At 36.3% G+C, this 14,247-nt stretch overlaps 1 protein-coding gene across 1 annotated transcript in view; it reads left to right on the forward strand.

The window, feature by feature from the left end:
* Nucleotides 1-14,247, forward strand: part of LOC306861051 (plexin-A1-like) — a 234,207-nt gene that overhangs the window by 161,635 nt on the left and 58,325 nt on the right. The window contains exons 11-12 of the mRNA XM_079403120.1: nt 11,472-11,568; nt 13,861-14,051. Of these exons, the coding sequence (XP_079259246.1) occupies nt 11,472-11,568; nt 13,861-14,051 (288 nt within the window). The remainder of the gene's footprint in view (nt 1-11,471; nt 11,569-13,860; nt 14,052-14,247) is intronic.

The raw sequence follows: 14,247 nt of genomic DNA on the forward strand, positions 1-14,247 counted from the left end.
TGAACTATATTCGCTTTTTCAAGCCATTTCTAATAGAAATTTTAATAATATGGTCAAGACTATTTTTGTCAATTTATGAAGTCCGATATTTATGAAGGTCGGTAGCTTGTAAGTGTCCAAATGCTTATTGAACACTATTGTTTTATCAATCAAATTCAAATACTTTTTTTGGTCAAATTTAAATTAAAATAAAAAGCATGTTGCTGTCAATTTATAATGTTTTTTTTTCAAATATTACTTTTATTGGCAAAATATAAAAATATTTGTTCACTAATCAATTGATTTTTGAAATTATACAACCTCAATAAAGTTATCATGGTGACAGATTTGAATTTGTCAGAACAATGTAGAATGCATCACAAAACCAAATGGCACAAGATCGTGAATGTATTTTTCTCAGGAGTTACAGAATAATATAGCAAGCAGCATTCCTCAGTGCTGGTCGTTGGAGGTCAAGCACGTGCCGGGTAGATCCGAGGCAACAGCTGGCAGGTGGAATCCCAGGCTCACAGTGGGCAGATGGCTGGTGTAGTATGATTAGGGAGGGGGAGCTGATTGTGTTTGCCTGAGATTGATCAATTCGATCCTTTGTCTCTCTGCTTAAGACAATAGAGAGACGGGATAATAAAACACAACGGTGTGTTGGAACGCAGAGGGAAGCGGGCAGTCCTGACTCAATCGATTGAGTAAACAAAGGATCTAGAGCTTAGGATGAGATGTGCTGAGAAGGAAGAACATCACTGAGCATTAGCAGGTTGATACTGAAGAGGAAGAACTTATTATCTGAGTTTGGGTAGTTTGTATAGCCGTCTGTTGAGATGCCTGTAGATGTATTCAGATTTATTTTAAAAGAAATTCGAACTGGACAAAAGTGATGTGAAATGCTTAAGAGAGATTGAGACTGATGCAGCAAATTCACTTTTTTAATATTGATCCAATCTTGACATCCTGAATGCAGTGCATGTTTTTAAGCATCATATATCACAACTCAGCTTTCTAGTCATTTATTTTCACTGTGGCACATTGAAAAAGGCTGGATGGAAATGCTAGGATAAAAATTATTTTGCAACAAGGATTTATATGTTAACATTAGTTACCACAATGCCTAGCACGAACAAACAATATGTTTACAGCCCTTATTAATGTAGGTTATTGCCCATTTCTAAATTTTTGCTCATTCTCTTACCAATTTTGGAGGCTAAAGATTAAAAAATGACACAGAATGCAAATTTCTGATACTGATTTACATTTCATGTTATATCAATTTATTTTAATTTGTGATAGAAAATAAGTAAACAGTTAACAGTATCATATTATAAATTAATATTATAGAATTATTAAATGCTGTAAAAAAGCTGTCATTCATTGTTAGTGCACAATACTTACAATAATACCATAATTTATTTATTTCTAATTTATTTTTTATTTTTATTACTTATTTTTATATTTATTTTTTAGTAATGCAATTTTACAAATTTACAATTTGGGAGAAAACATAGCTACAGTGTTTATTGTGTGGTAATAGTCAAACCTATTCTAGTGTAAAATCCTTCAAGGGATAGATCACTTAAAAATGAAAATTTGTCATCATTTACTCACCTATTTACTCATATGTTGTTCCAAACCTGTACACCTGAGCTTTCTTTCAGCGAATGCAAAATGTTGATAAATGTGTTCTTTTTTGCCCATACAATGAAAGTCAATAGGGTTCAATGCCATTTGGGACCTTATTGACTTTCATTGTATGGATAAAAACAGTTGAAATGTTCTTCAAATGATCTTCTTTTGTGTTCCACGGTAAGAATGTCATGCAGGTTTACAAGTAAATGACAACAGAATGTTCATTTTTTTGGTCGAACTGTCCCTTAGGACTCATAAACAAATACAACTATATGTTTGTGGGCAACTTATGTAGATTTTGCCCTGACACCCGCACACAGTTGGTGGAAAAGAGGTAGAGGAGAGGAAATCAAATGAAGGAGTGAAGATGGGTGTATAAAAGACGAGACAAGAGGGCTAAAGTCACTCTCTCTCTCAGAGCGCCAGAGCTCAGGACCCAGGAGATGAACAGAACAGGCTGATGGTATCAGACTCTGCTTTACAACATTACCTTCAGCTCAGATAAATGACCGGAGAGAGAGAATGAGAGACTGACTGAGAAAACACAATGATGGGAAGGAACGGAGGGGGGAAAGGGAAGAAAAATCTCAGCCAGAATCTCCTCTATGCCGTCTACTGCAAAATGAGGACTATCGGGAGAGTTTGATAGGATCCAATTAAAAGCCGTCGTAGATAAAATGATGATGAATTGCAGCCGTGCTGCAGAGAGATGGTTTGCTTCAGACTCAACACACCAGTTCCTCCCCAAACACTTCGATGGAAGGGAAGGAGGGAAAATGAGCTGAGGAGGAGGAGGGTCATCATTTTTGAGGAAGGGAACAGGAAGCAGCTTTCATATGTTGGGGCGAGAGGGAGAGGAGAATAACTGAAGGAGTCTCAGTTGCTTCCCACAGCGGGGTTAAGAGTGTGTCAGACGCTCCTGTGGAGCCGAGCTCCTGCTAGGACGAAGATTCACCATGAGCTCCGAGCTTAATTCAAGAGCTTCAGCCACTTGACGAAAACGCTTTCATTGCCAAAAACAACACAGCAGTTGCACCAATAAAACAACTCTGCATAATGAGCTACAAATACGTTTTGACAGTTTTTTTTCCCCCACTTCAAAAGTAGTTCTGTTTAGAGATTTCTACAAATCACTAGTGTGCAATGTGTTATGTATAAAAATATATTAGATATTGTATTTATTGGACAATTAATCTATTATTATTAAAATATGGTTTATTTATTATATAATTGCAGCCAGTGGAATATTCACTTAGTTTTTTGTTTTCAATGCAGGAATGTTCCTCAATTCCTTCATGTTTTTCTATTTTATCTTTATATATTTTTATTTAAAATTTCAATATATATATATATATATATATATATATATATATATATATATATATATATATATATATATATTAGTGCTGTCAACCAATTAAAAGTTTTTGTTTACATAATATGTGTGTGTGTGGGTGTGTGTATTTATTATGTGTATATAGATACACACACATCATTTTATAGTTATTTATATTTTTATATGAAAATTAAGTGCATTTTTACCTTAAAACACAACAGTAAATATTTCATAAGAGGCTTGTTGACAATTAACAATGATATTGTTCGTTCTGTTGGACAAAAATAATAAATTTTTGATGTTGGATGTGTTTGTGTTAGGTTTCTGTGTGTGTGTGTGTGTGTGTGTGTTAGTTAAACCCCCTCCCGATGTGCTGATGTGTTATTTTTACCCAGGCGCACAGGTATGCTATCAAAATGACTAATTATATAAGACTGACCCACACAAAAGGCAGCGTTTTTTTTCTTCCCTTCCTCCTCACATTCCAGCAGCTGCTCTGTTTTGTTAACATCGGCACTTTCCAGTCCCATGGACCTGGAATCTCCTGCCTCACCCGCACGTATCCGTACGTTCCCTCCTTCCCCCTGATCAATGGGCTTGCCAGCAGAGGATGGGCGCAGGCTGGGGAGCTGCCCAGTGTGTCTCTCTATTTCTGGCCTCCATTCATTTTCCCCTGTGAGGGTAATTATGCATTTTGGGCATGCAGGTGGAGAGAGGAAGAAAGAGGACCTATGCAACTCATATGGTACTCTGTTCTTAGACTATTGTACATGCGCAGCTGCTTACAGCTTTCATAGGTTTATTATAACTGGATGCATAATGAGTGGAGTTCTGCTCGTCTTTTGTCATGTTCAGAAGTTAGTTTTATGCTTTATTGTTCTCTTTTAAGGTCAGTGTGTAGTTCCAGCCTCTGTTCTGCAAAACAGCTTTACTTTCAGTCTTGTAGAAGTAAAGTTTAGCTTTTTTAAAATTAGTTCCAATTCAGTTTACAAAGAAGGCTTTGTCATAAGTGGCAAAAGACCTCAAAGATGCTGCAGAAATAGCAACAAAATGAATGACAAAATGTCACGTTTGATAAGATGTTTAGTCTTTAAGAAAATTCTGATTTAAAGGAAGAGCGCTTTTATCTTTTTTTTTTCCATTTTGTGAAACCATCTTTTAGGAATGTTTTAGAATTGAGACATTTAATTGTATGATTAGCACATTTGTCTCTGCAGTGATCACAGTAATAGAACATTTATTTATTTATTTATCTGCTTTTAGGAACATTATATATTGCGACATTTATTTTCATTATTAACATTTCTCTCGGCAATGCTCAGTTAATAAATGCTAATAAAAATTGTATTACTATATTTAAGTGTAATCAAATAAGTAATAATCTTTGAGAATAATTGTATTTAATTACAATTATAAATAAATAAATAAATAAATAAATAGTTTGTCCATGTGCATTCCCATTTTTTGTCATGGAAAACATTGTCATGAATAAATAAATAAAAAGATAAACAAACAAACAAATAAATAAATATGCTTTATAGGTTATTATAAGCTTAATTTTATTTCCATAAATGCTTTATTTATTTGTTTATTTATCTCTCTTAAGTAAAATGTGGCAGAATATATATAATATTTTTTTTAATTAACGTAGTAACTGTGGCATGGTGTGGGTGTTGTGATCACAAAGAGATGAATATATATAGAGAAAGCCACAGTCTAGCAGTCATTGACATTTATCAACACCTGTCATGTCAGCTCAGTACCTGAGGGGCTTTTTTAAAGACGGTGTGTGCGCGAGGTTCGGCGCGTATGGAATAAGTTGCCGGATCATGGTTATTCTTAACTGGGTCATGTGCGTGTTTCTCCTCACCTTGTGTTGGAGGCCTCCATCGGCCTCATGGGAACTCACACTTGCACAAGCAATTAATTACTCTCCGCCATGTCTCCACGATGACCACGGGCTGAATAATGAGCGTTATTATTCATCCAGTCTGAAGTAGACGCACAGTTCTCCCCGAGCTCCTCTCACGCTGGCCTCTTTCACGAAACAGAGCCCGCTGTTTTCAACCACCTTTTCCATAAATGCTGCATATGTGACCTTTTGGTAAAGAACAATACGCCTTTTAGTTGTTTCCAGCCATTTTGTGGTCACCAAAAGTCACATGACCTCAGTCGCATGATCTAACCGCTGAGATTAGCATCGAATACAGCGATTGTCTTACTGAGGTGAGCGCGTAGTGTAATGTCAAAGGCATGTTAATGATGATATGAATAAATAATATTTATGTGTTTGGACAGCCCTTGGAGAACAGCGACGGCCGTTGTTAAAACGTGCCGTATGTGTGGGAGAACTGCTGGAGCTCTTTAAAGTTTAATGGAGCTGGGACGCTGGTGAGGAGATGTAGGCAGGAGGAGTTTGAGGGTTCACGTCCGCTTGGGGAAGAATGTGTGTTTGTAAGCATGGAGGTCATCTGTGGTCTTCGTGGAGGATGTGTTTGATCAAATCCAAGCGTTGAGAGAAGCTGTCAGTGTTTGTCAAAAGAAAGGCCTTGTGACTTGGGTGTTCAGCGGTTTACCCTTGACCTTGCGTCTTTCAAAGAGTCGTCAATTGACACTTTGGTTTTGTTCAGACAGGCAGCTAATATCTCTTTTATGCGTATCCGACAATGTTTTTAAAAGTTAAAAGCTAAAAAGCTATTTACATTTATAAGTTGTTTGAAATCTGATTAACATAATTCCCAGATTCAAGTGATATTTATTTATTTATTTATGAACCAACCAATCATTAATCTGATTACAGTGACATTCATATGGTTTGTTTAATTTAAAACATTCTCTTTTTTTTGCTATACAGTTCAGTTTTAATTGTGAGATTAGATTTCCTTTCAGGAATAAAATAAATAAATAAATACATAAATAGCAAAAAGAAAACAAGTATATAGAATAGAAAAAGAAAAGAGAAAGCTAGTGTTAGAGGCCCTTTTATAAGAAAAAAAAGCAGTTAGGAAACGAATAGATGAACAGAGGTATAAACAGTATATATAGATATAGATAGATGGATACATATTTTAAATATTATTTATAATATTATTATTATTTGATTTTTATACTTATTTACAGAAAAAATGGATTAACAATCAAAAGTGACAACATTTCTATGAAAAAAACAGCTGTCCTTTGAACTTTCTATCACACTTTCCACAGAAATAAGAAGCAGCACAACTGAGTTCAACATTGATAATAATAAAATGATGTTTTTTTCAGATTTGCATCACAGGAATAACTTACACTTAAAAATATTAAAATAGAAAACTGTTATTTTAGATTGTGATAATATTTGCTAAAAATAAATGCGGCATTGGTGAGCATGCTTTTTATGTTTAGTGTTTTTAAGCATTTAAAAAAATGTAACGACCCCAAATGTTTGAACATTAGTTCAGACGTGGCATTCGTCTATTAAATGGTGAACGATCAAACGTGAGATTTTTCAGATGTGGTGTAAGCATGAACGTGTCAATAGTGCTGTAAGCCCGTCTGATGCACTTCATGAGTTCATCATGGCGAGATGTCATGATGGACATGAGCAAAGGCAATTTTCAGTTTTCCGTCTTCGCTTTCCACTGTGACAGCTATTCAGTTATAGTAGAAGTAAGTCTCTCGCCATCGCGCTGACACTTAAATCAGTGCTGCGCCGATGTGGATATACCGGATATTGACTGCACTGTCAGAACAAACCGACCTGATTTCATCACCTGTAACTTGACAGACAGGTAAAGTCATAAAGATCAGATTTGAGAGAAAAAACAAAAACAAAAAAAAACTGATATATGTGCTATGTGAACAAAGCCGGTCCTGTGCTCACTAGTCTATTCTTTAACACTTATTTTGTTGCACTGAACCAATTTTTTCGGTTGTTTCCAAAATGTTATTATTGACACATACAGTAATTCAGAATGCTTTTCGTGGTTTCAAAAGATAACAAATACATATGGCCTTGTGCATTTTCTGTCTTTGGAAGCAATCCTACATTAAAATATGCCTATTTGGAAGCGAATAAAACATTAGAGAGAAAGTTTGAAGCACACCCGTGAAAGAGACAAGAAAGAGATGTGTGGGAGATTTCAGTGAGAGAAACAAGAGATTCCAAGTGTAGCCCAGTGGAGATCAGCAAGAGCACTGGCTGCTGTCTTTTTCATATTTTGAAAGCTGGTTGGTATTATTAACTCAAATTTAAATGATTAAGAAATAGTTTTGTTAAATAAAGCTGAAATAAATTATACATATTAGATGAAAAACTTAATGTTATTTGCATTGTCAAATAACTGTAGTTGAAGTACTAAAAATAAAAAATCTAATTCAAAATATTAAAAGACTGAATTAAAATGACAAAATTACTGAAATTACTTCCAAATAATAGTTTATAAATAAATCTAAAATAACACTGGTGAGAGCTGATAAGTAAATAACACATTACTGTAAATAAATAAATAAATAGAAATTGAGCATAATTAGTCCCTTTTTATAGCTTTAAAAATCCAGTCCTCCTTATTTGCATGAAAAAAGCAATACGTTCTTCATAAGTTCTCCATTTTTATTCCACAGAATAAAGAAAATCATGCAGGACTGGAATGATGTGAGGGTGTTTGCAAAAGTTTCTGCACAAAAACTCTGTTCTAATTTTACATTAAAGATTGCATCAGGATTTTTACACATTTAAAATGCACAAAAACAAAAAACTGACTTGACATGTAATTTGTATGTTCAAGTTGTCTTTAAAAAACTACCTCCGTTTCAGTGGTCACTATTATGTGTGTGTTTGTATGTGCGCACATATGTGTGTGTATATGTTGGAGACAGTTGAAGCCAAATGAGATGTGTCAGAAAGCAAATTGGAAATGCCAATTTCACTTACGTCCAGGCAACGCGCTTCACGCCTAAACTCCGCCACTTGTTTCATGTGTAAATTAATGGCTTCCGCTCTGTAATTTAGATTTTTGAGCTCACCCACACACCCTCAATCTATTTCACCCCATCTTGCTCCCCGTTTCCGACTCGCTTCCTCATTCCTGTGCGCTCCCCGACCCCTCCGCTCATCCAGAAATGGCCAGGGCCACGCAGACAAATCGCATTTCTCTCTACATGCTGGTTCTGAGTCAGTAGCTCTGCTTGATGAGACGGTTTCTGATACTAGAACCTCGTCTGTAAGTGTGCTGAATGCCTGCTGCTGTTTATCAGGAGTGTGTGTGAATGAGAGGGGCCGTAGAGAGGAGGCTGCTGCCAGGGTGGAGTGTTTTCACCTCCCCCATATTGATCTGACAGTCTCACAATTGCGTGATGAGAATCCTGACTTGTCTCTCCTTCGCTGTCCGTCTCACTCTGTTGCTCTCTCTCCATTTTATCCGTCTCACTCTCTTTTTCTCTCTCAAGGATACACACTTATATGGCAAGATTTACATGGAGCGAGATAAGCCAGCATGTTTCATTCATTCACTGCCATTTTAGCCAGGCTGAGCTCAAGCTGTGCACCAGAAAATGGTTTGCGTGCGTTTTCCTGAGCGCTCTTCATCCCGGCGGTCCCTAGTTGCATGTCAGGATCAGTGCAGTAAATCACTGATGCGCTGCACAACAATATGGTCAAGTTGAATTGGCAGGATTCACACTTTTTGTCTTGTGTTTTTTTAGGTCATTTCAGTGGATGGACAGATACTCTTGAATTCAAACTCTCATGTCTTGCATGAGCATCACGGCTCAATGTGTCCAGCTAGTTTATTTAGTGTTGTTTTGAGCCTTTGTAACAGATTTTACCTACACGCATAGAGAGAGGACAGGAAAAGATGGTGAGATCCTTGAGAAATAAGAATCGGAAAATGTTGCGAGCCAGATTCAAACTTCAATTTCCTATATCAACACTACAGCTGAATGTGTCCAACAATTGTTTTATGCTGAGTATTTTGGGCTTTTTAGTATAGGGAGAACCAGGGGTGGGCGATATGATCAAAGACTTATATCACGATAGAAGTCATTTTATTTCATTTGAAACCTTAAGCCCGGCTCACACTGTGCGATTTTGGCCACGATTTGGTTGTCTGAGACAAATTTTGAAAGTCCTAAAAGATTCCTATAATCCTAGGCAAAAATCTGTAGTCTTTGATTGCTGGTTTGACATGTTCACCGACAGCCGATTAATGGCTATTGCGATCAAATTTTACCTGCAATGAAATTCTGGCAGTGTCAGAAGATTTGGAGCACAGTTCTGCATTGTGACTTCTACGACGAACGTCAAACTGTCTCCGTTTCCACAAGCTATGAGCATAATTAATGCTAGAGAATTCTTCTATCCGCCATAAACTCCGACGCTCACGGAATTCATCTGATATGTTGCCTTTGCTATATAAACACCGGTTGCGCCGCTGTTTTCATGTGGGTCTGTAGTACTGCTTACGCTATTCTTGTTAAATACGCCGCTATTGCCACCATTCATATACTTTTCATGATAACCAACATTTAAGTCCCGCCTGCAATGCAGTTTGCAGTCACTGGACGTGTATGGGTTGATGATGTAAAACTCCGGACAAGTTTTCTTGCACGCATCCGTTTTTAAGGCGTCTTGACTGTCGTACAGTCTGACATTAATGACAACTGAGAGCCCACAGTGTCACATGATCATCATGTTCGTACAGTCTGACAAGAACAATCCTAAAAGACTTTTAAAAACGCACAGTGTGAGCCCGGCTTTAGAAGTTTCATAATTCTTGTCACCACTGTCAATATCCCAAAAAAAAAGGAATACTAGTCTAAAATAAAACTCAGGCTGACTGAAGATAAGTAAACATTCAGCGATTTAAATAAGAAACTAATTACAAGCAATGGGACAAAAAACTACAGTAGAACAAATAAATAAGGAATGCTGCATATTGTATAAAGTAATCAAATGTATAAAAATGCTGCATATTCTTCACTGTGTTAATGAAATATATATTTCTTCTTATTAAAGTCATAAAAATGATTTAGTCAAGAGCACTGAGATATTTTCACTCTTATGTTGTTTGATTAACATGAACAATAGACAGTAGGAATATTAGACTGTTGTAATTTTAATTATATTTCTCAGCTGTTTGCTTTTACTTAAGGCCTAAATTACTGTTTTTGTGAGGATACTTGCAAAGACGGGAATTTTGACACATGCAGGTATGTATTTATCCGTTTAAGGCCTATAATAATGCCAAAATAACTCAGTATTCTGATTCAATACTCCCATGCTCTGTCTCTCAGACAGTGTGTGCATAAAGTGAAAAGAGCTCTCTTTCACTGCTTATTGCGTTTGAATGTCTTGAAGTCACTTGTTTTTAAACTGCATTGCTTAAAAATACATGCAAACGATAAGTTTTCATGACCACATAGCACAGAAATGTCATGTGAGCGTGTAACCGCGATAAACAAATTGCTGACAAATTTCTACTGGTTAATTGTGTCTACCAAAGGAGAACAGGAAATTAGCAAGAAATGTGGGTAATTGGATCAAGAAATGTTGCGAGCCAAATTCAAACTCACTTTTATTGCATTAACACTACAATCTGAACGTGTCCAGCATTTTTGTCTCAAGTAGAGAAAGAGCAGAAGATATGCCTAGAAATAGAAACAGTTGATTCAAGAAAAAAAAAAAATCTGATTAAAACCTGTTTACCACATAAACACCACAACTCAATGTGTCATCTTTTTGTTTTATTTTAAACAGTTTTGTCTTTTTAGCAGATTTTACCTAAGTACAAAGGAAACACAGGAAAAGGTGGCGAGAAGTGTGGGTAATGGCAAAGTATGAATCTGCAAGTTGCTGTTCTTTTAGGTATTTTTGTCTTTTTAGTAGACGGAAGGCATGACATTATGGCTAAAAATAGAAATAATTGATTCATAAACAAAACATATTTCCTGAAAGTTTTTTTTTTAGTGGGTGGAAACACAATAGAGAGAGGGGTAATGGGATTGAGTAATGTCTAGTGCCTAATTCAAACTTATTTTTCCCATATTTTGGTATTTTGAGCCTTTTTTTGTCTTTTTGTCTTTTTAGTGGATAAACTGTAGAGCAAGGCTAGGAAGTGATGATAAGAAGTGGGAGTAATCGGATCTGAAAATGTTGCAGCAGTTCAGTGTGTCATTTACTAGTTTTATTTTCTGCCTTTTTGTCTTTTATGGTGGATAGACAGACTTTAGAGGCAGGAAATGATGGTGATAAGCAGGAGAAATTGGACTGGAAAAGCCGTGACTCATTAAAATCCATATTTCCCTCATGAGCACTACAGATCAATTTACAATCTTTTTCGCAGGTTTTGAAATGTCTATAAAAAGTGTTTATTGAATTTTTTTTAAGAACACCTGTTATAAAACAACCTTTTGTGGCTTTTTGCTTTATGACAGGATTTCTGCTTGATGGGGCACTAAGAAAAAACACTAAGAAAATATCAAGTGTGAAGAACAACATGGAATCATGTCTATCTTTCTTTTTTCTTTTTCTCTCCAGTATGACTATGAAGGAAATGACATCAGCGACCTGCCGGTGGATCTCTCGGTTGTGTGGAATGGAGATTTTGTCATTGACAACCCCTACAATATCCAAGGTAAAACTCCATTCTTCTGTAAACATCCGTTCTTCTGTAGTCACTCTTTTTGTGTATCCACACCTCTCTCCAGTATGTCTGTGAAGACAAATTAGGTCCGTTTTATGCCTGGCTGCATGTCAGGCCTCACTGCTCTCCATAGAGCTTATCTGGTCCTTCTTGAGCTGTGACTACTGCTTGCCGCTGCTAAACAATAAGAAACTATGTGAAACCCTCATTCGGAAAGAATGAAAAAGGGGGCAGCAGAGAAAGTGTAGTTTTGGGTTCACATCCACATCTCGATGGCTATCAACCTGACTCTCCAAATAACTCAAGATGACCGCTTTGGTCATTTTGGGTCGAGTCCAGGTCCATTTGTTGCTAATATTTCAAGTGTCAGGCCGGTAAGGAGCTATTTAGAGAGAGCGGTGAGTGAACAGTGACTCCAGAGGACCATCCAATTGATCACCACACCTGGGCCAAATCAAGATCTCTACTTTGACTGATGGTGACACATATCATGCGTTTCCTTTCTTTTTCCCATCTCTTTTCTGTCTGCGAAATGTAAAAAATGCTACTTTCAGATCCAATGTTTTTGTATTATCCTGTCTGGTCAGTTTTTGAAGGTAGCACAGATAAATGCTTCACTTTGGTTGGATGGAGTGGCTAAAAGAAGTAAATTAATTCATATATGTCCTTTCAGTTTATGATAGCATTTCTATAAACTACTTTTCAAAAGCTTGATCAAAAGTGACAGCAAAGACATTTATAATATTCCAAAAGACTCCGTTTTCTAAAAATTTTGTTCTTTTGAATGTTCTATTTATCAAAGAATCCTGAAAAATGTATCAAAGTTTCGACAAAATATTAGGCAGCATGAATTTTTAATACTGATGATAATATATATATTTATACAAAATCAACATGTTTGAATGATCATGTGGCACTGAAGACTGGAATAATGGCTGGTGAAAATTGTGCTTTGCAGTCATAGGAATAACATTTTAATGAAATATAATAGTAATTATAAAATTATAAAATTTACAATATTCTATTTTCACTGTATTTTTGATCAGATAATTGCAGCTTTGGTGTGCATAATATATTTCTTCCTTTATTTTATTTAGTTAGTTAGTAAGTCAGTAAGTAAAAATCGTATTGACCCCAAACCTATGAATGCTATATAACAATACAAATAAGTTATTATTATTGTATTAAAAGGATGTCTGCACTGCAAAAAAATTAAATAAATTCTTAATAATTTTTGTTCTTTAAAAATGCATAGAACAAGAAAACAGAATGGGGTTAAAGATTAATTCAAAATATATATTTTTTGAAAACTTAATATCTTATGCAACTTGCAAATTGTCTTGTTTTCAGGATGTTGAGATATGGCTCAAATTTCCCTCTCTCTCACTCTCTCTCTCTCTCAGCACCATCTATAGCACAATAAATTTATCCATCGCCACGCTGCTTGAGAAAAAGCCCCAGCTTTGCCCTGCTGTAAAGTGGAAATGTTAATGTAATTAAATCATTCATTTGGTTCAGTTTAATTAGCGCAGCGCTACTTTTAAGCTTAGCCATGGCTAATCAGATTAGCATGAGGCTGAGACGGATGGATACACTGTCTCCTTTGAAGTCCGGCGGCAGTCTAAGACGCCCAGCTAACAGAACATTCACCCAGTCCCCTGAAGCTGCCATCTTTCTCTTTACAATAGGAATTTAACATCTGTAACTCGCTAATTGTTAACTGTAGCTGAGGTGATACCTTTGTTTCATAAATCATCCAACTTTTAAATCACACTTTCTGTCAGTTTACAGTCAAAAGGGAACTAGTTAAACATTTTAGGTAAAAAAAAAACTCTAGCAGAATGTATTTGTGCTTTCATTTATTTTAGTTTAGTTAACATTTGTATTACATCTGCTACCATTACTTTACCTTGGTACTGCTTTTTCTGTTGATTAAACAAGCCACTTATACATTTTTACATGATTTTACCACAGTAAAGGAGGTGTATTTAGGCTTATTGTGAGATGCAGGTGAATCACTGTAACTCACGCCTAAAACAGTGGCAACAGCCATATGAAAAAGACACTGGTTTTTAAACAGTAATCACATTTATTAAGTCTAATAATGACGATAAACACTTCTTCAGTCAAGTAATATAGTTAATTAGCTCAACTGTAGACGATTTATGGTTGCCAAGCAACTTGGCACATTAATATAGAATTCATCTGATGTGCGGTCGCAGGTTTTGTCCTCTGCTCTGCGTGCTTATTTATCCCTGTCTTTATCTCTCTTTCTCTCGGCAGCGCACCTGTACAAGTGTTACGCGATGAGGGACAGCTGTGGGATGTGTTTGAAAGCGGATCCTCGGTTCGACTGCGGCTGGTGCGTGCAGGAGAAGAAGTGTTCACTGAGACAGGAGTGTGCACCTCCAGAGAGCGTCTGGATGCACCCCAGCGCAGGAAATAGTCGCTGCGCGCACCCCAAAATCAATAAGGTAGCACCCGCTCCCATTCTATCACACCCCATTTAACACATTCAGTATTTACAAGGCTGTCAAACACACTTTTTATTGTGTGAGCATTTAACAGGTGTTGTTTTTGCAGAGCCGTGTTGAAGGTTCTTCAGTGGTGCTTTGCATCTTATGTTCAGCAAAGAACCTATCAAGTACATTTTTTGACTGTATAAGGTTT

The sequence above is a fragment of the Barbus barbus genome (assembly GCF_936440315.1).
Source record: "Barbus barbus genome assembly, chromosome: 41".
Taxonomy (NCBI): domain Eukaryota; kingdom Metazoa; phylum Chordata; class Actinopteri; order Cypriniformes; family Cyprinidae; genus Barbus; species Barbus barbus.